The 27,606-nt window shown below is 45.6% G+C and overlaps 1 protein-coding gene across 2 annotated transcripts in view; it reads right to left on the bottom strand.

Moving 5' to 3' along the window:
* Nucleotides 1-27,606, bottom strand: part of AHI1 (Abelson helper integration site 1) — a 971,238-nt gene that overhangs the window by 624,683 nt on the left and 318,949 nt on the right. For both annotated transcript variants that reach the window (XM_085611599.1, XM_085611600.1), the window contains one exon: nucleotides 13,536-13,666. In XM_085611599.1, coding sequence (XP_085467725.1) covers nucleotides 13,536-13,666 — 131 coding nt within the window. The remainder of the gene's footprint in view (nucleotides 1-13,535; nucleotides 13,667-27,606) is intronic.

Below are 27,606 nucleotides of genomic sequence, written 5' to 3'. Positions count from 1 at the left end.
GGGAGCTTCAATGGAATCAGGATAAAAAATGCGTTCAAAATGTGTTGTCCAGTCTTCTGGAGGAACGACAACATCAATTCTCACCACAGTGTTGTTCTCTCTAAAAAAGGGATGATCGATTATTTTCCAAAATAGGGCTGTGTCTCGTGCCTCAGCAGCCTGAGCTAATTTTTCCCATGCCTCCTCTAGAATTTCTATTTTTCTTTGCTTCAAAATATTTTTATTATCTTACCTCAGGGTGCTTATTCTAGCGCTATCCCTGGGTATATATTTCAATGCACATTTTAATTCCCTGTTTAACCTAGAGAAGTCTTGGTTAAACCATCTGGGATTAGTATTACGGGGCTTTTTCTTATTTTGGGTTGAGAGATCGCCTGCGATTCACTCGTAATTTTACAGAAAGCATTTATTATTTCTTCATCTATGGAGGAGCTAGCCAAACAAATATTTACCTCAGTAAGTTTTTTCTTTTTGAGATTATCCATAAATATTGTGGGGTTCACGCCTATCCATTTGATTGAGACTCCATTGTTGCCCTGCGGTTCCATATTTATTTCTACTACCTTGCCCCTAACTTGACGTGTCGAGCTAAGCTTCAGGGACAGAGTTAATGTAGAATGGTCACTTAGCAGATTTGCACCAATTGACAATTTTTCTACCAGGCCCCTGCAGTTAGCTGACACAATAAAATGATCAATATTAGAGGATGATCTGACACCTACATAAGTGGACATGGCTATCTCTCCATCGCAATTATCCGGTTCCACAACTGCTAGGTTATATTTGTGGATAGTATTATTAACTGTCTCCCCATAATGGTCATGTGAAAAGTGAGGAATTTGTTCCCCGAAACGGTTGCAGTAACCACATGATTCTCCCTCAATAATGGCGCATGTCTCACAATTAAAATCACCTGCCCAGATGAGCATGTACTCTCCTCCCACGACCTTTAAAAAATGTTCGAGATCTGCTTCTAGTGAATTTATTACCCCGGATCTTGTATCATCGAATATATTGTTATAATAGTTTATTATAAGTATAGGTTGTTTCCCCTCCAAATAAAGATACAAAATCTAATTGTACTTTGACCTTTTATTTGATTTCCTTAAAATTAGAGGTGAAGTTACAGATATTAAAACGACTAGACCTCCTTTTGCTCTCCCCCTTCTAGAGGAGCTAGCGTTAGTACAGATTACTTGAAAGCCATTAATAAAAAAAGGGCTCGGTATGCCATGTTTCCTGCAACAAACTTAGAGCGCACCCCTCGATTGCTTTTAACCATATTTAGTTATTAAGCTTATATTTAATTCCAGCCACGTTCCATGACATGATATAAAATGATTCTCATGTTCGTGTCAATGTTTCCACTTCCGGCAGTTTATAATTAGGAATATTTCCCTGTTTGTTAATAGATACCTCAGGCGGAACCTTCCTATAAATTGAAACTCAGGGACCGCCATCTGACTTATTTCCAGTTACAGAGCATTCTAGACCACTTTCTGAAGTAATACCCGTTTCCTCCCTCTGTCAATCAATATCACTATACCCTCTCAGTGGTTCATACCGGTTGTTAGTGGGAACAGGTTGATTTAAATTAAAAATATGGAGTGTACTTGCTTCGCTATATTCAGGCCTATAGAAGAAATCTAAAGGTACGGCTGTTATATGGTCATTTTGGCTAAAGCTGGATAATGTAGCATTACTCATGATTCTTTCCAAGAGATTCCCTACCAGATGCCTGCTACGGAAGTTCACCACAACACAATCCCCCTTGCTCGTTTTCCTACGGCTACCTACCCAGTTTACTCTCCTAAGCATGATGATATTTTGTTGCAATACATTAACATCAAAGTTTGTTTTTAGAGAAAAGCAATGTACCACTTGATTTTTCAATGAATCATGTTTCACGGTTTATATCATCTAGCCTAGGAACATTTTTCAATACGATCACGTATGGGGTTGCCTGAGGGGGGAGATGCAATAACTCTTCTTTGTTACCAACTTGCGCAACCCTGGTAGATGTAACCTCCTGATTAGATTTTGCCAGTCTTAAAGAGGTCACGTAATCGTCCTTAATATGTGTTGGCGTTTCAATAAATTGTGGCTTTTGTCTGACCCTTGAAGATTGTACAGCGGGAGTCATTCTTCGTTTGGGCTCACCGGCAGTGGGGGTGATACCTAGATCATCTTTTGGCCTTGTAACTGAGTTATTATTAATACCAGATGTACTCAATTGTTTACACAGGCACTCATACACACTGACTGATCCATAGAGCCATTTACACATCCACTAACTCATACAGCCACTCACTCATTTTGTATAAAGGAAATCCGAGCCGAACTAGAACGTCCTTATGACCTTTGTTTTTTTCAGTGAATTTCTACGTTTTAAATTTTTTTATTTACTTTCTTTAACCTGTAAACGTTCAGAGTAGGTGTGTGAGTGGTTGTATAGGTCTATAAGTGGATGTGTAACTGGCTGGATGGGTCTGTGAGTGGATGTGTGTGTGTGTGGCGGTATGGATCTGTGAGTGCCTATGTGGGTCTGTGAGTGGGTGTGTGAGTGCCTTTGTGGGTCTGTGACTGGGTCTGTGAGTGGCCGTGTGAGTGGGTGTACGAGTGCCTCTGTCGGTCTGACTGGGTGTACAAGTGCCTGTGTGGGTCTGCAAGTGGTGCAGTGGGTGTGTGAGTGGGTATGTGAGTGGGTATGTGAGTGGGTATGTGTGTGGATGTGTGAGTGGTTGTGTGGATATGTGAGTGCCTGCGTGAGGCTGTGAGTGGGTATACAAGTGCCAGTGTGGGTCTGTGACTGGGTGTATGAGTGCCTGTGTGGGTCTGTGAGTGGGTGTGTGAGTGCCTGTGTGTGTCTGTGAGTGGTGCTATGGATTTTGGGCATTTGCATACATAGGGTAATTAAAAGGGAGAACCATGGACTCTGCTGTAACCAAAGGATGACAAGAAAGAAACCGCTTGTCACAGTCACTACAGATCAGATTGCACTCCATTAGATCAAAGATGCATTCTTCTCCATTAAGGAATTCAGATTGTTTTTCAATGTGGAATACAAGAGGAAACATTTGATTTGCCTTCGGCACGCCCAATAAGTTATGAACGTTTGTGCTTTACTGAAGTGGCGCTTCAGCTGAGGCACCTGCTATATTTATATTTGTAAGTGCTTCCAGCGAAGGTTTAATTTCTGTGAAATGCGCACCAGGGCCAGAATGGAACCTGATTTTTTCCAAAAAAGAGTTTTGCCGAACACGTCTACCAACCAGGAGAAATTTCATCTCGTTAATTAGTAAGTGCTACCTTGTTGGGTAAATGTCTTCTGTACTACAGTTGTGGACCCCGGGGTAATTTCTCCAGTGACCTTGTATGCATGTAATTTCAATAATGAGATTGTTCTTCAAGCCTCTTGATCCATAAATCTGTGATAAAGTCAATCCTCATTAAGAGAAGACGAAGAGATTACAAAGAGGTGAATCTCTACCAAACAGGGGTACTTCCTCTTGACCAAATAATGTAAGTGCTTCTTTGTTTGGTAGAGAAGTCCTCGTATTCCTCAGCATCAATAACGCGTCCCCATAATCGTCTGGAAATGCGTACAGTGACCTCTTGTTAAGCAGTCCATCGGAAAAGGCGGGAAGACCTTTGCATACTACTAAAGAAAACAAGGATGGCTCTAACTGGCCTAGGGACCCCATTCTGCACCCCCCCCCCTCCCCGAGTCCAACCACAATTCAATGGGGGAGGGGGCCATGTGGCCTCCCTCCACAAGCGGACTTTCGCCCTGGGAACACCCATCCCCCGGGCCCGGCCACATCTTTGTGGGTTCCCTGGCCCCACCCAAGGCATCCAGTGTGCATGTTGGAGCCGGCTGGAAAGTCTCAAGGCCCCAGCAGTTCCACCCGCCAACCCACCTCCTGCGGGAGCCGGCATTGCACTCGCACATACAGAGCTGATGGAAATGCAGCTGTCTGTATGCAAGAGCAATACTTTCCTCTCTTTCCCTGCCTGCATGTCTGCGGGCAGGTTAAGAGATTAAACTTCTGCTGTCACAGGTCCTGCCAAGCAAAATCAAACAGCTACCTCCCAAGGGTGGGCACCTCCGGAGATAGCAGGAGCCAGCCCTGGGGGGGATGTGCTGGGGGGGCAGTTCTATTGCCATATATGGCACCAGGCCTCTCTCCTTTATTCTGCACGGGCAGGCCACAGAGAGGTGGTGGTTCCCAGAGCCCCTTTCTATTTTCTACACAAAGACTGCATGCCCCCAGGACCTGGCCCACCAAGAGACTACAATTATACGAAGCACGGGAGACCACACTTTTAAAAAAAAAAATTCACGGCAATATTCACAAATATTTGTCAAATTTGGCTGTTAAACAGGATCAAACTAATAATATTTTACCTATCACACAAATGGGTTTTAGGATATACCTTTCTGTTGTGCAAGATGGGTTGATTTCACAGCTAGCTTTCTGTCAGGAAGGCATTAGTTCATGCTACAAGCACACACTGCACAGTGCCTTCATTCACTTTTTCAAAGCTTTACTCTAATAAACCTATCACTGCCATGTCACAATCTTTGCCTACTTGGGCTCCGTGATGATCTTAGATGAGTTCTGGATTATTTGTACATAAATACGGAGGTATATCCCCCACACTAAACATCAGAACAGAACTTCTAAAAAATCTTTAGTCATGCTGAGGTATGAAAAGGGTGTGTCCTGGCATCAACCTAATCTACAGGCCTATCTAGCCCTGGTACATTTCCTCAAGAACTGGGAGGTTTAGAGATTACAGCATTATATTATGCAGACAATTTGATATTGTCTCCAAAAAAGCAGGCTAATTCACTGATGATTAGCAAAAGTCATATTTTGGCACCTGGCATGCTACATAAAGGAAGAAATGGTTCTTGGGAGGAGCACATTGGAGGGTGCAGAACCTTATAATTCAATTCAATTACATTTCATTAAGAACTTGGCTCTCCAATGAGGTCCACTTAAAAATACACGCAATTAATATATAATTACACAAAATACAAACTCAATTCATTGCTATCGTAAATAGAATAACATATTAAATTCCAACATAATTGTATCAAAATTCACTAAGACACAGTATTTATAACTATAGAACAACTGCAATATTGAATTCAAAATAGCCCATCATCAGAGAGACGAGCCCCTTCTTAACCAGTTCTTAGGGTCTACGAGGAAATGGGGACTATCATGAGCACCGCATATGCAATAGGAGACAAGGGTATTTATTTATCGACAGAGAACATAAATTTGAATGCATATGGAATTTTTTAGATAATATAATACAGTACAATATCATATTATAAGCAGAGCAGGTTCTAAGGAGGTAACTAAAACATTTATGGTTAACAAGAGTTTTTCCTCCCCCCGACAGTAACGAGTAGCAGCAAGATATGATCCAATTCTGTACAAAGTGCATTTATAAAGCTGCAAAAACATATGTAACTGTTAGATTAGTGTAGAATATCAGCTACAAAATAAGACCAGTTTTTAGATAAAGTACGTTGTGTAAAGGCAAAAAATTGTATACCAAACGGAGTTCCAAGGGAGTAGCTAAAACATTTGTGACTAACAACTGTTTTTCCCTGACAATGACGAATAATGGAAGAATATGATCCAATTCTGTTCAAAGTGCATTTATATAGCAGCAGAAACATATGTAAACATTAGGATAGTGTACAATATCAGCTTTAAAATAAGACCAGTTTTTGAATAAAGTGTGTCATGTAGCAGTAGAAAATTGTAAACCAGCCGAAGTTCCAAGATACAAATTAGCAGATTTATAATTAAGAATTCATTCTCCCTTAGCAATAGCAATTAAAAACAATAATAAAAATAGAAACCAGCATAAACAAGGTTAGTGAAAATTAAAATAAATTCATAAACTCCTTAAAAAAATTACATAATTTTATACACACTATTTCATTTTTTCGAAAGAGAAGGAATTCATGAGCGGATGATATATTCTTAATGCCATTTTGCAAGAACATAGGTAGAAGCCATCGGTAACAAAACTTAACAAAAATTGAGCAAACAAACAGAATATGATCAAGATTCTGAATGCCTAGCCAACAATTTTTTTCCGATTTTCGTGGCAGGGTACCAATTAGCTAGTAGATCATTTGATGGCAGAAGGTTCATATGACATAATGTATTCCAACGTCGAACACCATGTTCTAAATTCCAGGTTATATATCTCTGAGGGATTCTCGGTGTGTTTGACATTGCTATTATCTTCAGCCTTTCTTTTGATCTGCAAAACTTAACATCTCTCTGAAAGCTAACCATACGACTTGTGTTTTTAGCAAAGATTTAAATTCTAAAGACGAGAGGGAGGTCACTGACTCCTCCTTTATTCTAAAATAGTTTGATGCCAAAGAGAAATCACACAAAAAAGAGTATTTATCAGTGGGTTCTTCCAAGATTTCCTTACACATGAAACCCCTTAATGTGTTTAACTCACTATTCTTTAGCTGGTATCCCCAACGTAATATACTAGCTAAGCCTTGAGTGAATGAACCTATCAGACCAAATTCCAGTCTAATAGAAGCTATTGGAAACAAGGTATTAAAATTACATAATTTACGTAGGATCTGACCTTCAATTTTATCTAAGAAACTCCAGTCCTTTACTGGGATAGTTTAAATAGCATATAGCAAAGTGGGGGGCTTTTTTGCTTTAAAACAGTAAGCAAATGTAAAGAATTTCTTCTGCCCATTGCACTATAAAATATACGTAAACCATTTGCGTGTATTACAGCTTTAGAAGTATGTGCAATATGTGGCTTATTGTTTGTGTTACACAGTTTTTCAGAACCAATTCGCAAGTTAAAATTACCCAATTTTCTACATCTACTACATTTCATAATGATAACTACTTTTAGAAAGATTTATCTTTAAGTATTGCACCATCGTATATATTTCTGCAAGGAAATCAGCTTTTTATTCAAACCATTTGGGGTCAAGTCCATAATTACAATATCGTCTGCATATAGAAGGCATGAAAAAGGACGGCCACCTATCTTTGGCGCAACTCCTTCTGAGGGAGAAAAGCATTCAGATAAATCAGCTACATACAAAGAAAATAGTAACGGGGCTAATAAGCAGCCTTGCTTCAGTCTATTTTCAGTGGGAAATATTGTTGATAGGCCTTGTTTCCCCCTATTAGCACCTTACACCAAGTTTGTGAGTGCAGGGCAATAATTAAAGATAACAGTGGGATAGGCACTCTCATTTTATGTAATTTGTTTTCACAGTAAGTGCCTATCAACCTGATCAAAGGCTGTTGAAAAATCTATAAAAACCACATATACATTTGAAATACAGACAATTGTTTACTTTTCCTCTATTAGTTTCAGCATGCTGATATTATCCAAGGTAGAATGATGTTTCCTAAAACCTGCTTGTTTTATGGGTAACATTTTCTCCTCCATCACCCAATCTGTAGGATGATCTAAAATGCTGTGAGCAAATATTTTCCCTACCGCATCTGACATAGCGATTTGTTGATAATTGCCCGGATGATGCCTACCTCCCTTTTTATATAGTGGAATAAAAATACTACCGGACCAAGATGGGAGCGTCTTCCCCTGCCGGTAGCAATAAGCAAACAACGGTACAAGATACGTAGCCCACATTAGAGACTCTTTTTTAATGACCGTAATAGGGATTTCATCTGGGCCCATTGTTCCTGAGGCTCTAATTTTTCTGATAAAACCTACAATTTGGCCCTTGGAGGGAGCATAGCTAAATTCTATGGGTTTAGTGGAATATGTTATATTGGATCCAGGACAAGAAGAACTATGATTTGCAGAGTAAAGTTTGTTCAGATATAATTTCCATTCTTCTTCTTTTATGGGAATTGGGAGGGATTTTACTCTTGTTCCACAGCAGTCCGCAATTATTTCCCAATATCTTTTCGCATTATTTTTCGAAACTGCCTCTTTTAACTGTACCCATTCATAGTATTCCTTTTTTTGTTCCAAAGAAAGTTTTTTCCTTTGTCTTTTTCATTTTAGTAGGTTTATTAATTTACTACATTCGAGGGATAATTTCAGGAACTGGGTCCTCACTAGTTTATTTATTTCCCTATTTAAACATAATAATGGATCAAAAGAGACTCTCCATTTAACTGGTAAATTGAACAAATTACATGTCAAGACTACAGTGCTTATAAACAAGTTACTTATCGGTAACGATATATCTGTAAGAGACATAGATTAGTTATAGATTCCTTACCTTAGAATTACCCTCAGGCATCAGACTGGATCCGGAGAATTTTTCGTCAGCAGTACCGCTGCGCGTCGAAAGGTGGTGTCGGTCGGCTCCGCGTTCGTCGTTGGTGCCATGGTCGCCGGGATAACATCGCGGTAGCTACTTAGACGCCGCCTCGCGCTCTGATGTCAGTTCTTTTACACGACATTCCACGCCAGAAGCGCAGAGCTATGCAAGACATTGAACACTGGTGCACAAAACTATGGCCCTGCAAGGGATTCCCTGACCCTAGACGTCAGTTCGAGAACGGGTGGGGCGGTAAGGAATCTATAACTAATCTATGTCTCTTACAGATATATCGTTACCGAAGGTAAGTACCTTGTTCATCTGAAAGAGACAATTAGTTATAGATTCCTTACCTTAGAATAGATACCCCAGCAATACCAACCACGGAGGTGGGTCTGCGAACCAAGTTCACACCAGAAAGTTCTGGTGAACAGAACAGCCAGAGAAGCCGTCTCTCCGGACTTGGCTGTCCAGGCAGTAGTGTCTGGTGAACGTGTGCAGAGATGCCCACATATCTGCCTGACAGATGTCATTGAGGGGAACTCCCCGTCCCAAAGCAGTGGTAGCTGCCGTCGCCCTGGTGGAATGGGTGCTTTAATGCATAAAACTATCCACTTAGAGATGGTCCATTTGTGCACGGCCCAACCTTTTTTGGCACCAAGGTAGCCAACTAAGAGCTGGTCATCCACCCGGAATTGCTTGGTGAGATCCAAATAAAAGGAAAGCGCACATTTTGGATCCTCGTTAGAAGGATGCGGAGGCGGAAAGAAGGTGGCCAAAGTGATGGTTTGACTAATGTGGAAAGAAGTAACCACCTTAGGAAGAAAGGAAGGTCTAGTTCTCAGGACAACCTTCTCTGGATGGACAGCCAGAAAGGGAGGCTTGGAAGAAAGAACTTGCAGCTCACTCATCCTGCATGCAGAGGTGATGGCCACCAGAAAGGCAGTTTTCAAAGTGAGAAGTCTGAGAGGACAGTTATGAAGAGGCTCAAAGGGAGCGCACATAAGGTAGCTAAGAACCAAGTTCAAGTCCCACTGAGGCATTACGAAAGGAACAGGAGGAAAAAGATGAGTAATGTCCTTAAGGAATCTATTTACAACAGGGGACTTGAAAAGAGATGGCTGATCTGGAAGCCTAAGGAAGGCTGAAATGGCCGAGAGGCAGCCCTTTAGAGTGCCCAGAGCAGAGCCCTGCTGGGCCAAAGAAAGGTAGAACAAGAGAACCTCAGAAAGATGGGCGGAAAGGGGATACACAGCCTTTACTGCGCACCATGCCACAAATTTGCTCCATCTGCAGGCATATACTCTTAGTGGAGGGACGCCTGGCTGCCAAGATAACATCGCAGACTGTGGGAGGAAGGTCAAAGGCTGTCAACTGTCGCTGCTCAATCTCCACGCAAGGAGATGGAGGCTGGACAGGTTCGGGTGGAGGACCGTCCCCTGCTGCTGCAACAGAAGATCCTCCCGAAGAGGCAGTCTGATCGGAGGATCTATGGCCATGGTGAGTAGCTCGGGATACCAGACTCTTCGTGCCCAATCCGGAGCCACAAGAATGACTTTGCCCGGTCGCGCTTGATCTCCTTCAGCACTCCGGGCAGAAGTGATATAGGCGGAAAGGCATATAGAAGACCGCAACTCCACTCGCGATGAAAAGCGTCGCCTAGCGAGTGCCGCCTTGGAAATTCCAACGCGCAGAACTGCTGACATTGGCCGTTCTCTTTGGTGGCGAATAGATCTAACCAAGGCTCTCCCCACTGCTGAAAGAGACCTTGCACCACCTCCGAGTGAAGACGCAATTTGTGATCCATCATGCACCTGCGGCTGAGTTCGTCCGCCCTGGCGTTCAGAGAACCTGCCAGGTGTTGAACCACCAGGGAAATGCCTTGATGTTCCAGCCATGTCCAGAGGCGGAGGGCCTCCTGACATAGGGTCCACGACCCCACCCCGCCTTGTTTGTTGCAGTATCACATGGCAGTGGTGTTGTCCGTGAACACCTGCACTACTCTTCTCGGACAGAGGGAAGGAATGCCTTGAGTGCAAGACGAATAGCCCGAAGTTCCACAAGGTTGATGTGGAGCCCGGACTCCGCCGGAGACCAGAGGCCTCTGACCTCCGCCTACCCCATGTGGCCGCCCCATCCCAGAAGTGATGCATCGGTCACCACTGAGAACTCTGGTTGAATAAGGGAGAGGGATCTGCCGCTGACCCATTCCTGGTTCGTTAGCCACCACTGCAATTGGTGTGAAGTGCCCTCCGTGATCTGGACGCAATCGGACAGATTCCCCTGATGTTGTGCTAACTGGAACTTCAGGTCCCACTGTAGAGCAGGCATATGCCATCTGGCATGGTCCACCAGCAGGAAGCAGGAGGCCATCAGACCCAGCAGCCTGAGGGACATCCTGACAGAAATCCGGAATAGATCGGAATCAGAGCCCAACTATCCCGGACTCGCTGTTCAGGAGGATAAACCCGAAACTGCATTGTGTCCAGAACCGCTTCGATGAAGAGGAGTTTCTGAGAGAGGGTCAGGTGTGACTTCGGCACATTGATGGAGAACCCCAGCGAATGCAGGAGATCTGCTGTAGTCTGGAGGTGGGAGATGACAGCCTGGGGCGAGCCCGCCTTCAACAGCCATTCGTCGAGATAGGGGAAGACTGGAACCCCTGATCTGCGCAGATGAGCTGCGACCACCGCCATCACTTTCGTGAACTGAAAGTGCTCGTAGCCTACTGTGAACTGCAGGTAACACCGCTGGGCCAGCAGGATGAGGATGTGAAAGTAAGCGTCCTGCAATTACAACGCTACCATCCAGTCTCCAGGGTCAAGGGCAGACAAGACCTGAGCGAGCGTCAACATTTTGAACTTCTCCTTCCGGAGGAAGCAGTTGACGTTCCTGAGCTCCAAGATAGGATGCAGGCCTTTGTCCTTCTTGGCACCAGAAAGTAGAGGGAATAGCAACCACGACCTACTTCTGGGGCAGGAACAAGCTTGATGGCTCCCTTGGCCAAGAGTGCCGAAATTTCCTGTTAGAGAAGGGCCAAATGATCCTCCGACATGCAATGGTACTGCGGTAGCATGGATGGAGGGGTAGTCTCAAAGGGGAGGGAGCAGCCCCTTCGGACTATTTGCAAAACCCACCAGTCCGACATGGTGGTGCGCCAGTGGGGGAGGTGATGGCGAATCCTGCCACCCACTAGTGTTTGACGGCCCTGAAAGGTCGGACTAGGAGGGTCTGGAGGCTGCTGCAGAGGGGGCTGTGATGAACTTGCCCACCCACTGGCCCCCAGAACCACGGCGCTGGTTCCCACGTCCCCAGCCACACAGAGGCTGAACAGCTTGTGCCGCCCTGTGGCCCTGGGTGGGACGTGGCGGGGCACCCCTTCCGTAGCCACGGAAGGGGCGAAAGGCAGGCTGCGCAGGGCGGGCGGTGAAGAGGCCCAAGGACCTGGCCGTAGCCCGAGAGTCCTCACAGCGCTACAGTGCGTTGTTTGCCTTGTCGCCGAAAAGGCGACGGCCATCAAAAGGCATGTTCATAAGGGTGGATTGGACATCCCCGGAAAAACCAGTCGACCACAACCAGACGTAGCGTCGAAGGGCTACTGATGTGGAAATCGTCCTGCCTAGTGCGTCGGAGGAATCCAGCCCACAGCGGATGGTAAACTTCACTGTGTCTCTCCCCTCGGCAACTGCACGGGAGAGCACGGGCCGGGCCTCCTTCTGGCACTGAGGCAGCAACTGCACTACCATATCCCACACAGAGTCGGTATAACGGCCCAACAGACATGCAGTGTTTACCGACTGCAGTCCGAAGCTGGCGGAAGAAAACATTTTCTTTCCAAGGTGGTCGGATTTTTGGATTCCCTATCGGGTGGTGCATTAGGGAATGCGCCTTTGGAAGTAGAGGGCTGGACCACCAAGCTCTTAGGGCTGGGTGTTGGGGGAGGAAAGTGGGGTCGCCCGGGGACGGGCAGTGGCGTCGAGCAATCATCCTGTCCACAGCAGCCCCTGTGTTGCACCAAGTGCCCAAAAGGATGTCCGTGAGAGCTTCATTAAAAGGCAGCAGGAGCTCTGAAGAGCTAGCTGCCGGTTGAAGGACCTCTGTCAGGAGGTTAGTCCTGACTGCCACCGTAGGTAACTCGAGGTGGAGAGCCTCGGCTGCCCTTCGCAACACCACTGCATATGACGCTCCCTCCTCCGTAGCCACTGTAGGAGACAACATGCCAAGGTCTGGTGAGGTGTCCAGACCACTGGCTTCCCCCAGTTCCTCTCTCCAGTCCGGCTCATAAGTCATCTGGTCGGTCAGAGGGTCCCTAGACCCCTCCCAGTCCTCCCCACCCTCCTCTGGCTGCCAATCTGGTCTCAAAGAGCCAGGGTAGAACACAGGCACAAAAGTACCCGTCGGCGTCGGATCCGGCATCGGTCTACGCTGGCCCGACTCCGTGTCTACCTCGAGGTGGAGCCCGGTGTCGATGTCGGCTGGGGACACAGCCGATGCCGGCTGCGGACGTGGTGCCGGTGGAATCGGCGCCGGGGGACGCGTAACAAGGTCTACCGGCGCCGATCCAAGGGGATCCTGCGGTGCCCAGGTCGCCAAAGACCCAGGACCTCCAGCCGAGTCCGCCGGGCCCGAAGGCACGCCGGCGGAGTCGCGTTGCCCAAAGATGGCATGCATCGCTTCGTAGAAACTCCGAAGCTGGGCAGGAGTCGCATTGGATCCCGGAAAGGGAGGGAAAATCGAATCCGGGTATCCCTCGTGCACCAGGAGTCGATGGACTCAAAAGACGAATTCGCCAAAAGTGGATAAAAAAAGTCAGTCAAAAAGTGACTGGAGGTACCGCTCTCTCCGGATCCGCACTTGCTGGCGCGGAAAAAGAAAGAACTGACATCAGCGTGCGAGGGAGGCGTCTATGTAGCTACCGCGAGGTCATCCCGGTGACCACAACGCCGATGTCGAATCGCGGAGTCGACCAACGCCACCTTCCAACGCGCAGGGGTACTGCAGACGAAAAACTTTCCGGATCCAGTCTGACGCCTGGGGGTAATTCTAGGGTAAGGAATCTAAAACTAACTGTTTCTTTCAGATACACATATTTGTAAAGAAACCAGAGAGCACATTCATTTTTGTTAACCATGATTATCAGAGCAAATCCCTGCAATTCAATTGGTGTACTAGTGTTCATATCCTCAGAAGGTTACTTAGAGGATTCTCTCACCTGTTTCAGTGTTCCAAACATAGGCCATCCCATCTTCACTTCCAGAGAAGAGAAATGTCCCACATGGTGTTAAAGTACTATGGATCTTCTCTCTGTAATTTGTTGCACCAACGTATTTCTTCGTGGCCAATCTGGGAATATATAGAGGATTGCTTAGTTTTTCCATACGCACTCATCTGAGCGCCGTAAAGCAACACAACATACAATACCACCTTATGCAAATTGTCAGCCGTTTTTTTTTTATTCTGGTAAACTCCAAATGTACAGAAATGTCATTGATGTTATCCAATCTGTACAGATATGGCATTGATGTTATCCAATCACCAAGTAATTTAATCTTAAAATGCAAATCCATTCTCATCCAAGAGTTTTTAAATTAAACAAATTACTAAAGTACCATTCACAGAAGTGACATTGTCATATGACCCCTCATTCCCAGAAGGCCCTGCTTTTCATGTAATGAAAGCTCCTGAGATAATCTTGCACGCATTTTAGAAATATTAGATGCAGACAGTTGGCTAAAACATTTCTACTGGAGCCTCTATCGATAAAGGGAGTGCCCTGAATCATGAAGTAGATATTTTAACATTATTCCTATTGGCAGCTATTGATATAAATCACCTAATAGCAATAATGCATTACCCTTACAAAAGAGTGAATACAAATCATTTTAGCAATAAATTGAAAGCCCATTTTTGGAATTGCAATTAGACACATCACATTAAGGAAACATATTTCCTTTCTGAAGGCAGGAAGATCGGTGTTGTTGGTGACAACATCCTAGTTTTCTAAACCATTAAGCCCCTCTTTAGAAGACAAAAAGTGACATTGTGATGTTACAAGAGACAAAGCTTTCTGAGGATGACAATAAACTCATTAAATGTAACTGGATTTCGCAAATGGCATGCTCTCCAGCAGATAAGAAGAAACGAGGTGTTATTACCTTGATTTCGAGATCAGCTAACATAACGCTAGAATCCTATACACACGACGATGAAGGTCGTTTTTTGATCACTCACTTGAGGAGAGGCAAGGATTTATTACACGTGGTCAATATATATGGTCCTAACACGGATGATCCCTCCTTTTGGTCCAGCATTTCAGACAGGTTAGATAGTATACCTCAGGAAGATCTTATAGTAATGGCAGGAGACTTTAATCTACCCTTGGATCCGATAATCGACAGGCAGTGCAACTGCCATTATCAACCCACGAGCTCACACGCAGTACTCACAACTATTTGCTCTAAATTTAATCTCAAAGATCACTGGGGACTCCAGCACCCAGACACAAGGGATTACACTTTCTATTCGGCCCATCACAACTCGTACAATAGGATTGACTATATCCTTGTTTCTGGGGCATACACCTGCCTCATCGAGTCTACTGATATAGCCCCAAGGTTGATTTCTGACCATTCTTGCATTTCTCTTAAATTAACGGGAAGTCACAAGGAACAAACTCCTAAAAGATGGCGGTTTAACGACGATGTCTTGTCAGACCCTGAGGACAGAGAAAAGATTGCGGAGGCCATTACAGACTATCTTGGACATAACAAGGTGACTGATACTGATATAAATATACACTGGGATGCATTGAAGGCCACTATAAGGGGGCTAGTAATTGAAAAACAAAAATAAATAAACGCCTGAACCAAGGACCACTCCAGCTAGAATGAGAAATTAGAGATTTAGAGACTGCCCACATTGCTTCCTTAAATGATTCTAGTCTATTGCTGACTTTGACACAGAAGAAATATGAGTACAATAAGATATTAAGCGAACGTGCGGGGGTGTGGATTAATAAATTTAAAGCTCTGAATTTATGTGAGGCCAACAAGGCAGGGAAACTTTTAGCTTCATACCTTAAATATAGACAAAACCAACATGTCATCTCTTCAATCAAAGATGCCAATAATCAAACTCATACGACACATAATGGCATTCTCAGTACTTTTAAACAATTTTATCAAGACCTGTATTCAAATAATCAGACTTTTGACAGTGAGAGGTGCACTGATTTCTGCCGCAACTCTCACAAGTGGATTCTGCCATGGTAGGTATGCAAATCAATAGCTCGGAGATAGAAAAGGCAGTCAGGTCCTTGAAAGAGAATAAAGCGCCAGGGCCAGATGGTTTCACGGCAATCTTCTATAAGTCTTTTTTAGTTCAATTAGGTCCTACTATGAAACAGGTCTTTAACCATAGTGCCACCACAGGACACACACCTGACTCTATGTCCGAAGCTAACATTGTCGCTATCCCCAAGGATGGGAAAGACCCTGTATATCCCAAAAATTATAGACCTATTTCCCTTATCAATGTTGATTGTAAAATATATGCCAAAATTCTTGCGGTTAGGCTCAATTCGGTCCTTCATAAATTGATAAGCAATTCCCAGGTGGGGTTTCTCTGGAACCGTTTATCCAATGATAACACACGTCTGTTATGCCATGTATTAGAAAATGCTGCAACTAAAAATTAACCCTCTGTTGCCATCACGTTAGATGCCGAGAAGGCCTTTGACAGAGTCTCTTGGGCGTTCTTAGAACGTTGTTTGCATTTCTTTAATTTGGGTAATGATTTTATTAAGATGGTTATGTCACTGTACCTAAAACCGACTGGCCGTATAGCTGTTAATGGGTCACTTTCGGAGGCCTTCCCTCTTTATCAGGGTACCAGACAGGGATGCCCTTTATCTCCATCACTTTTTCTCTTGGCATTGGAACCTCTTATTCAGGCCATTAAACTTAACACAGATATTACAGGAGTTGATATCAATGGCGTGCGAGTCAAATTGGCCGCATATGCGGATGATATTTTGATAGTTATGGAACGCCCGGATTCTTCAATAACAGCCCCAATGGAAACAATAGCATTATATTCTATACACTCCGGGTATAAACTCAATAGAGACAAATCGGAAGTTAAACCATTAAACGTGTTTTGCACTACCGATATGTTGGGGGACTCTGGTTTCACATGGCAATCGGGTTACATTAAATACTTGGGGATTGTATTTGGAAATAACATTATGGACACCCTGCATCAAAATGAGAAGGTGCTTCTAGAGAAAATTAATACATTTTTGGATGCCTGGTCCCCAAAATTTATCACGTGGTGGGGGGAGAATTGAGACAATCAAGATGATGGTTACCCCTTTAGTTAATTACCTCGTATGTATGCTTCCACTTATACTGACTGACTCCTTTCATCATAAATTAGATACTCTTTTAACATCCTTCCTTTGGCGCAGGAAAAAAGCTAGAATTAGCATTAAAAAATTGAGGCCCGATAAGACGCTGGGAGGCGTTAACCTGGCTGACTTTCGTCTCTACCAATACGCCTTTTTGGCGAAACAAGGCCTACTTTGGGTTTCTCCTCCTGGTAACTATATACCAGTGTGGTTGGAAGTAGAAATGGCTCTCCTCAATAATATAAACCACCTTTCGATTCTCACGGCCAATCGTCTTGTCGCCACCCATTCTAGGTCCATCTTTAAGAACACTAAAATACCTCTCTTGAAAATAGATAGGACCATGGAAGTCAGTATGAAGGGTTCCAACATGGAATCGCTTTGGTTAAACACCAAAATTCTTTATAATGGTAAACCCCTATTCCTTGACTCCTGGTGCAAAAAAGGTATTTTTTTTCTCCATCAATTGGAAAATACTGAATACCCAATGACGTTCAGGGAACTTCAAACTAGATATCAATTAGCTGATATAGAATTTTATAATTTCCTGAAAGTGAGGGCTGCCATTGCGAAATCCAGACTGTCCCCTAGTTCCCCATCGTTGCCCACATTTGTAACAAAAATTAATAAGCTTGGCCATCAGGTCTCCCAGATCTACAAACTTTTGCGTCCAAAATCCTCAAAGCTTAATATTAAGGTAGTTGATTACTGGAACTTGCTTTCATCTACTCAGTTAACCGAAGACTCGTGGTCCTCATTATGGAGTTCAGTTTCACACAATAAGATTTCCCCAGTTCTATCTCAATCTAAATTCTAGTTATTACATAAGGCTTTTTGGACACCGGCTAGGCTGTTTTCCATGGGGATCCGGGAGGATGACATGTGTTGGAATTGTAATCAAGGCAGAGGAGATTTGGCTCACCTTATTTTGCATTGTTCTGTAGTGAAACCCTTCTGGGATAAGGTCTACTTATTTTTGAATAAACTATTTAATTGTGTACTTCCCAGGGATTTGCCAACCGTGGTAACTGCTTTTTTACAGGAGGATTTGCCGTCGGAGGATGACCGAGCTCTTCTTGATCTATTGTTGATTTCTGCCGTAAAAATGGTACTCACCAATTGGATAGATGCTAGCAAGGCCTCCTACAATTGCTGGATGAACTGGGTCATACACCTCAGGGGGGCAGATAACATTGTCTTGCAAAATTCGCCCTGGACACCCTCAACGAGGAGAATGTGTTCTACCCTGGATGAATACTTTGCTTCTCATAAGCCGCCATGAACTCTTTATTTTGAACGATAATTTCTATGTGGGCTTTACATTTATGAAAATTGTGCTTGCCAGATATTTGCTGTATTATGCTATGTTAAGTATAGGGCTCGAGGCTCTGGACAGTCTCTTCTGTCTTTTCTCTTCCCCTTCTGGTTTTCTTTTCCTCTTTCCTTTACTCGTTCTATTTTTTCATCCTCTCTTGAGCTGGTGATTAAGAGGTTATTTTATTGTCAAGATGTACATCTATTGCCAGTAATTGTTTCATGATCATTTGAAGTACCATTTTATGTACATTGTGATACTTGACAATGTTACCACCTCCTGTTATGATCCTCTCATTTTCTTCTTTTTTGCCTTCTTTTCCATAAAATTCAATAAAGATAATTTGAAAGGTGAAAAAAAAAAAACCCCAAAAAAAGAAGTTGGGTATAATATGGTGGTTATTCACCAAACGTGAAAATACTATTAGCCCATAGTGAAATATTTACCATAGGTGATAAATATCTCGCATTGTCAGTTTAACAGGAAAATGAGGGATAACAAGCAGGTTTGGTTTTTAACACACTGCATTTTGCAAGTTTTGCCTTGATTTTCTAGGTCTTTTCTCCTCGATAAATTTTGGAATGTTTGACAAGCCTGAATCTATCAGTGAAAGCTGTGAGGGTATGATAATTATCACACAACTCATAAATCCGATCAGGATTTTTCTATTAACTTGTAATGAGGGTCATAGACATAGGAAGGGAAGTGATTCAATAGCAAAACATTATCAGGCTGTGTAAAAAAATACCACAGAAAAATTAGACTTGTCACTTCATCTTAAAAAAATGTATAATTTTATGTATTTATGTATAAAGTGCACGCTCACTAAAGAGCATGTTGGATGTGAGAGGAGGGGAGGAAGAAAAGAGGATAGACAACAGCTGACACTGCCAACTAGATAAGAGCCGACACAAACGCTTAAGGGCGTTGAGCAATAACAGTTTGAGCTATTTTCTGAAAGAAAAGTGGTTTTTCATGTAGCGCGTTAGTGAAGGTAGATTATTCCATAGCATAAAAGAGCGACAGACTGGATTCTGGGTACTTAACATACAATTGTCTAAGTGCATTAAAAAAAGTATGGGAACCGTTATGCTGTGAGCAATGGGGTGGGGTCAGTGAGCATAAGGGCGGTCTCAAACTCTTGGCTAAATAATACAAAATTCTATCTTTTTATGGTCTTTCACCTTCAGCTAATTACATATAAAATAACGCACAACTTAAATGAAAAAAAAAATGCATGCTAAGTTAAACAGTGAGAAATGCACTACCACACATTATGAAACTCCATTAGTTAATGTATTACACAGGGGTCAAATAATTGAATCCTGGTTGGTGTAGTGGAGAATAGTGGCTTGGGTATGTCTAGTGCTATGATGTCCCAGTTTGTGAGAGAAAGCACTATGAACCATGAAGCCATTATTGTATACTTGCACTACAGACAATATAAGGTAGGCTGCTACAAAATGTTAGAAAAGGTTTAATATAAAAAAAGTGCTTCTGGTGGGGTTGGCGTGGCTTGGTCAGCCAAAATGGTGGACGCAGCTTAAACAAGCTCCGTGCGTCCACCTCTTTAATCCGCCATAATCCTTCCAAAATCTACTTGTTGCAGCCCATCTGCAGCCCTAGGGCAATTGCCCTACCTGGTGTGGTGTCGAAATCCGTCTGCCGGTGCAGGATCGAGGAGATGCCTGAGCTGTATCGGGCATCGCGCGTCCTGCAGGGCCGGAAGACGCAGGCCTGCTGTCCGATCCCTGGGGCGCTCAAGTCGGGATCTGAGCCGCGGCCTGCAGTGAGGAGTTCTGGTGGGTGAGGGTGTGAACGTCCCGGGCCTCCTGCGGTGGGAGCGGATTGGCGTGGCCCAACGGGCTTGCAGCGGCCTCCGTGGCATTCTCTGCTCATGGTGCCCCCCTGGGTGAAGTATGTGGGGACCAGGCGCAGAGGATTCACCATCCGGACCTGCGGCATAGCGGCCCACAGCGGATCCTATTTTGATCATATTGCACGCTCCCTGTGACTGGGAAGACCACAGTGGACTGGGCTTCACACACAAGACCTAACCTGGCAGCTGGGGGCACCGCGACACCGATTGGATACCTCGTGGGCCATTGTGTGCAGGTTTTGGGACCCATCCAGAATCCCTCGAACGTCACAGACTGCTGGGGTGGAGCTGTGGGGCTCGGGCCAAGGTGTGGAGTTGGGCCCTTGGGCGGAACGATCTGGAGATGTGTTGGAACCCCATAACGCACCCTGCCATCGTTGGATCACAATACCTTCTCTACTCAATCCGAGACTCCAGAAGCTGGCCTTGCTGCACTGAGACAGTGGGAGGCGTGGGGTGTGCTGGCGGTCCGGCGAGCTAGGTCCAGATATGAGGGCCTGCTTGGCTCTCTACTACAAGCTGCGGAGGCGGCTGGGTTAGTCCCGGTACGGCTTGCAACATGGCAGTGGGGGGATTCCATGAGGCCCATGCGTAATACACTCCTTGGGGAGCGGCCCTTCGGTCTCATCGCGACTTAAGGTGCCACGCAGACTCCTAAATGGTGTCCCCAGACTCACGTGAGGATCCGTATTTGTGGAAGCGATGGGGAAATATAAGTCGGGCACTGCGGGTCCGAAACAGAGTACTATGGACCAATATGCTACATCGGCGAGTGGAGGATCCACGCCAGGCCCAGTACCAGATAATGTGGTCCTCTTGGCGCCCATTACGGATGCCAGGGACATACTTGAGGCTAAGACTGGCACCGTTGGCACCGAAGTCTACTTCTTGCGCCAAGACCTGTGGAAAGCTGTCGATCGCATTACAGGGGTGTCCTCCGTGGAAGATAACGTGACGACCTTACAGCAGCGCATCAATGAATTGACTGTCAACTCTAAAGCAAGAACTTGCGTCTCGGGCTGAAGAAGCGGAAGTCCGCGCTAGGCGTGATAATCTCTGATTTGTTGGTTTCCTGGGCAACTCAAAGAATCGCTACCTCACCGCTTGGCTCAGGGATTTGCTGCCCGCCGATATGATCTCTACGTGCTTTGTAGTCGAGAGGGCCCACCGGGCACTAACGAGGAAGCCACCTCCCGGCGAACTTGCACGGCATGTCATTACCAAGCTGCTCAATTACGCTGACAGGGACGCGGTATTACAGTTTGCTTGGACACAAAGATAAACTTATCTTCGACTCAAAGCCTATCATGATCTTCCCGGATTACATCCGTCTGGTTCAACAGCAGAAGCAGTCCTTCACTGCGGCAAAACGGAGACTGCGGGAGCTCAATATCTCGTACATGCTGCTCTACCCTGCTAGGTTATGTGTTGTGTATAACTCTAAGACCCACTTTTTCGACTCGCCTGAAGCAGTTTTCACATGGTCTGATGAAAGAGCCCAGCTGAAACCACATTCACCGCCGCCAATTGAAACTGACTCATCCAGGGGCTCGCACAGGAACAGATCGCATAGGACGAAATCAAAGAGAGGGCATCGCTCTGGATCCGCCCAGCGTTCCTCCAGTCCTGAGCACACATCATGATCAGCCCACAGCCTGTGAATCTCCTTACTTGCTCGTCTCTGAACGTCCATTCATTGGACTTATCTTGTCATTCTTGCACCAAGTGGAGGTGGACATAGTACAATATGGCTGACCTGACCAGGACTCTTGTACCCCAATGTTAATGTTCTATGGGAATGTTGGGATCCATTGGCATTGGCGCGCTAGGGTCTTCGGTTTGGGTCCTGGGGCGTTCCATACCACGACAGATGCTCCTAGGTCATGGCAGTATAGGGGAGGGGGGACAAAAGGGGGGGGGGGGGGGTTCATCCATTCTCAAGTTTTGCTGTTTTCAGTGTTTATTCCTTCGCAGATGCTCACTCCAGCCCACATTAGGTAGGCCTGTATCTTTAGACCCAAGTTCGCCATATGGCCACACAGCAATTTGCCTCTCCTGTGGATGACCTCACTGTAGTATCGTGGAATGTTCATGGGCTGCTTAATAAAATCAAACGGGTGCTGTCCTTCGTCAAGCTAAATGATATGGCGCTGACATCCTTCTCCTGCAAGAGACTCATCTTTTAGGCAACAAGGCTCCCTGTTTGTCCAGGTCTGGGTTCCAGCAAGTCTAGCACGTGGGTTTCACTAGGGGCTCCTGAGGAACAGCCATTCTCTTCATTCATAGCAAACACTGGGTGGATCCCAGGGGTCGATATGTCCTCTTGTCCGGCACACACTATGGGGAACCTCTTAACATAGGTAGTGTATATGCACCTCCGCCTTTAGGTAACACGTTTGTCGAGTGTATCATTCACCTGTGGAGTGATCTCCTGGAGGGCCTGTCACTCTTGGGAGGCGATTGGAACAACGTTATGTCATCGCTTGATAGACGATGGGGCTCAGGTAAAAATCCTCCCGCTGGGGTCTCTAAGTTGTCACTGCTGGCCAATACATTAGGATTGACAGACATATGGCGCAAATATCATCCCACTGATATAGGTTGCACATACATGTCCAAGGTTCATAGTTCCCTATCTCGTCTAGATTACATGTTCACCTCATGCAACTACATTCATAGGTTCTCCAAAGTCTCCCAACATCCCAGAGGGCTGTCTGATCATTCCCCAGTCACAGTGACACTCCTCCTACACATTCAAAAGCCCCCCCTCCGGTGGCGTATGTCCCCATGGCATCTTCACGATCCAGACTATCAATAGGGTCTGGACACTGCAATCCAGGATTATCTTACCCTGAATACTGACTCTGCTCCCTCCAAGAAAGCCCTCTGGGAATGTATGAAAACTACAATTAGAGGGGTTGATATCAGTTACAAACGCAATCACTCCGCTCAGTGGACGGAGTTGGAAGCCCAGTGCACATCCCTTGAGGCGCAGTACGCGCTGGCCCCCAGCTCCACCCTCCAGCATAACCTATCCCTCATGCACCAACAGTAGCACCAGCACCTTATGGTGGAGGCTAAAGATATCTGGTTGGTTTCTTAACACTGGATATACCAGTGGGGGGATAAATCTAGCAAGATGTTAAACATGCTATGTCAGTCCGAGCACGCCCCGGCCAAAGGTCCGATTATTAGAGGGCAGGACGGTGTTTTACGCTCATCCCCCGCAGAATTCGTTACAGAATTCGCGCATCATTCTTTTACGCTATATACTCGAAGGGAACAGCTCTCCAAGTATATCTCATAGCTGAGTTCCTTCGAGACATGCCCCTTCCCCTCCCCCGAGACTATCAGACAAGTTGAGAGACCAATTAGAAGCCCCTATCACAGTGGACGAATTGGCAGCGGCCTTGAAGGTGATGTGACCCGGCAAGGCCCCAGGCCCCAACGGGTTCCCCAAAGAGTTCCTTTGTTCTCATATGACCTTGATGGGTCCGCACCTACTGGAAACCATACATGAAGCTCTCAAGCAATAGTTATTACCCAGGGACTGGCGTCAGGCCGAGATTGTCCTCTTCTTAAAGCTTGGCCGCCTGCCAGAAGATCCATCGTCGTACCGCCAGATTCATTTTGAATCAAAACTACTGGGGAAGGTCCTCGCAGATCACCTGCGTTCCTGCATCAAAAATCTGATTCACTTAGATCAATCCGGCTTCATGCCTAATCGAGCCACTCTACATAATATTAGCCGGGACCATAATGCTATGGTGCTGGCCCCTGAGTTGGGGCGTCCTGCGGCGATACTCCTGGCAGACATCGATAAGGACTTCGACTCCCTGATCTGGGAGTACTTATTCCAGCTGTTGGAGGCGGTCAATCTTGGCCCACGCTTCCTGGCATACGTTCGTCTATTTTTTACAGAACCCATGGCCTCAGTGTGCGTTGCTGGTCATCGCTTTGAATGGCCAAGATCACAGCCAGATCGTATTGCCCTATACGCAGACGATGTCTTATTTTTCATGACGGATCCCTGGATCTCGGGCCCGAGAATCTTACAGATTCCCTGTGTCTTCGGCCAGACCACTGGACTCCAACCTAACCCTTCCAAATCTGTGCTATTCCCAGTATGCAGACAACAAGGCAGAGGTACCTGGGCATCTCAGCTCCAACATGTTACCGATGTTTTCCAATATCTCAGAATATTGATGTCCCCTTGTCCTACAACCTCATGGGCGCTCAACATTAACCCGCTCCTGGCCGGCCACCGGGGAGAGACGTGCGTATGATCCTCCCTGCCCCTCTCGTTGTATGAGCACTCGGCTATTTTTAAAATGGTCTCACTCCCCAGCAGTGGCGTAGCTAGGGGGGGGCGACCGTGCGGCACAATTTCGGGGGCGACCGTGCGGCACTGGTGGCCCGTTACAGCCGTCTTTATAATTTATTTGGGGACACTGTGTCCCCGAATAAATTATAAAGGCCGCCGCGGCAGCAACGGGCCACCAGTGCCGCGCACGTGGCTCAGTTTGAAAATGCGTTCTGCGCGCACTGACCTGCTCTTATTAGAACTGCTAGTGCACCAGCGGCAGTCACAGTGCTTCCAAAATTGCGGCCACGTATTTGCTCAGCTCTTGACTGTTGGTCCGTCCCAGCCTCCAGGGCCGTCAATCAATCTTGTAGCGTGCGAGCGTTACCAATGATGGCCCTGGGCGACATTAAAAAAATGATTTATTTTGGCCAGCCCAGCCCTACGCGCTCTCGCGCTCATTCTGGCCTGGGGCAGTCAGTGGCAGTGCTGCTCTCTGGGCGATTTACTGGCTCTGGAGACTGGTCTGGCTGCTGATTAAGTGAACCGTGAACGAAGTTCGAACCAACCACCCCTGCCTGCCATAGAGGTCCTGGAGCAAGTCTCACATGAAGTAAGAGGAGAGTTTTCAGAGGGGTTATTTAGTGAGTGGCAGAGTGGCAGCATAGCTGCCAACAGGGCTTTAAGTGAGATGAAAAAACTGGGGGGGGTCTCTCAAAGGGGGATGGCCGATTTAATTAAGGGCGTGGCTTTAAAACACTTCCACTAAAAATCTGTGTTTAGCATAATGGGCCGCCTGACATGTATTTTGCTGTTTCTGTCATTGCATCCAGATATGTGATACAACAATTAACATCATACCTACAACCAGGCCCGGTTCTAGAGGGTGGGCCAGGCCCACCAAAGGATTGCCCTGGCCCACCCTAGGACATTGTGAACTGGAAAGTGATTGTTTTTCATCCTAGTGTCTCACAGTGGCTTGAAGCCCCATTGTGCCCTGCTGTGTTGTTTTATTTATTTATGAACCATTGACATGCTCTAGTTTCAAGCCTGGGGACAGGTGTGAAATTAGCAGGGATAGAAGCTGCTATGATGTGCAAATGAAACGCACAGACATCCTGAACAATTTCACTCACTCACACTAAAGAGGCTGCAGGCTTCCATCACAAGGTACCTAGGAGTTGCAAAAAGTGATATGACAGAAAAGCTTTGCAAAGGATTTCCTTTTCCCCAAAAAGTTCGTGAAAATGTGTTTATAATTAGCATATAGATTTACTCAGGTGTTTTTTTTTTATTTCTTCCTACTCTGAGGCTATTACTAACTTGCAGAATTACATAAAAAATAAATTAATGGAAAAATTAAAACTAAAATATGTTTTATCTTTCCATTGGCTAAATGAAAAAACATTCTACTCATCATTAATTCACACCACAATAATTTGTATGTCGATTGTTACAAGTGATAGAATGATTCCTTGAGCAGGGACCTATGGGCAGGGCCACTGGAATTATGTGATTGTGAAGGCGTGGCATTTTTCGCATAGCTATGGATTTGCTGCATTTGCCACATAATCCATTATCTTCTGCATAATCTGCAGCTTTTTAAAGAGGTTGTTTTTAGCTCAAATGGTTCAAAAGTTATAAAATTGCATGTGGTAGCGCTGAGTGGAAGGTTCTTCCCTAAGGTTGACTGGTCACCTTCTTATTGCGATATTCAGGTGTTATTCTGGTCCCAATGCGGTGCAATATATGTCTAGTGTTAGCAAGCGTACAAATATCAAAATAATGAACTAATACTATCACATAATGTGCCGCATTATGCTGCATAGTTTGCTTTTTCTTGTTGCACAATTTAGTCAACACTGCTGCATAATTTGACCCATGCTGCAGCCTGATTTTTCCGCATCTTTATTTTAAAGTTCTGACAAGCAAAGTCCTTCCCCTTTCCCAAAGCTAGAAGGGCAACAGAGAAAGCGAAGTCAGTAGCTCTTTGGGTGGTAGTAATTGTTTTAAAAATGTCAAAAGAGGACAGATGCCAACACCTAAAATATAGAATCTCTGAAATACTTACTGGAACCCACTCGTCTTCATGGCCCACCCATGCTTCTTTATGGCCTACCCAAAGAAAAAATCCTAGAGTCGGACCCCTCAAGTGCTCGCCGTCCTTTTTCCCAGCACCCCCCCCCCCCACCCCCAGGGGCGGCAATCTGAGGGATAGCCCCAGGCGCCACAAGCTCTAGCTACGCCTCTGCTCCCCAGAGTGCATTATTGACTCCAAAACTTCCCGTATCATATATCAAGGTCTTGGTTTGCGCAAATAAATGCCATACTCAACAAATACTTATGGGGTGGGGGTGCAGTTAGGGTGGCGTTACAGACCTGTGTGCAATCTACATACTGTGGCGGCATAGCGGCCGCGGAAGTGTACTCGTATAACGTGGCCTCCCACCTCCTTGTTATTAATGACTGGTGGTATAATTCACCTACAGACCCGACATATACCCTTGAACATGCGGCAATGGAGGGGGTTTCCCTCCTTCGGCTGCTGTACAGCGCACAGTCCCTAGATCCTCTTCCTCATGCCAGCAGAACAACAATTCAGCTGTGGAGATATACTGTCTGGTGCATGGGGTGGCATGGGCGTCTGACCCAGGCGACGCCACTGTGGCATGGAACACTTGTACGCCAAGTGGCCACGTTGCAGGGGCTCCGTCAGTGGGATCAAATTGGCATCTCCACATTAGGGGACATTATGAAGGGCACCACTCTAAAATCCTTCACGCAACTGCAAGAAGAGTTCCATCTTCATAAATCTCAGTTTTATAAGTATCTCCAACTGCGTCATGCTCTCACCCCATTGCTTGTTAATCTAGCTGATCTCCCGGAATTCCACCCTTTAGAGGGTCGTCTCCTTATGGGCGAACACAAAATTCGGCAGATATACCAAACATTGACTACGACCCTTCACAAGACTAGGAGGGCCTGGGAAGAGGATCTTCCAGAACTCACTGATGATGATTGGGCGGAGGCTATTGCCAGTCCCCGGGGTGCTGCTATCTCCTCCAGGTTCCGTCGTATTCAATTTAAGTATGTTCATCGTGTGTATTACACACCCCTGTCTATGGAGAATGGGGGCCATAGAATCTCCCCAGTGCCTCCGTTGTGACAGGAAGGAGGGGTCGTTCTTCCACAGGATATGCGTTGCCATACAGCCCTTTTGGCGCAAAGTGTTAGCCTGCCTTAAGGAGGTTTTGTCTTGGGACCTCCCATTTGACCAGAGGTTGTTCCTACTCCACAGCACAGATGACATTGGAGGGAACCGCTATAAACAACACTTACTCTTCCTTGCACTCACAATCGCTAAACGCGATATGGCCCA

This window comes from Triturus cristatus, chromosome 6 (assembly GCF_964204655.1).
Source record: "Triturus cristatus chromosome 6, aTriCri1.1, whole genome shotgun sequence".
Taxonomy (NCBI): domain Eukaryota; kingdom Metazoa; phylum Chordata; class Amphibia; order Caudata; family Salamandridae; genus Triturus; species Triturus cristatus.
The sequence above is the reverse complement of the archived record's forward strand: the minus strand, read 5'-3'. Positions and strand labels throughout refer to the sequence as shown.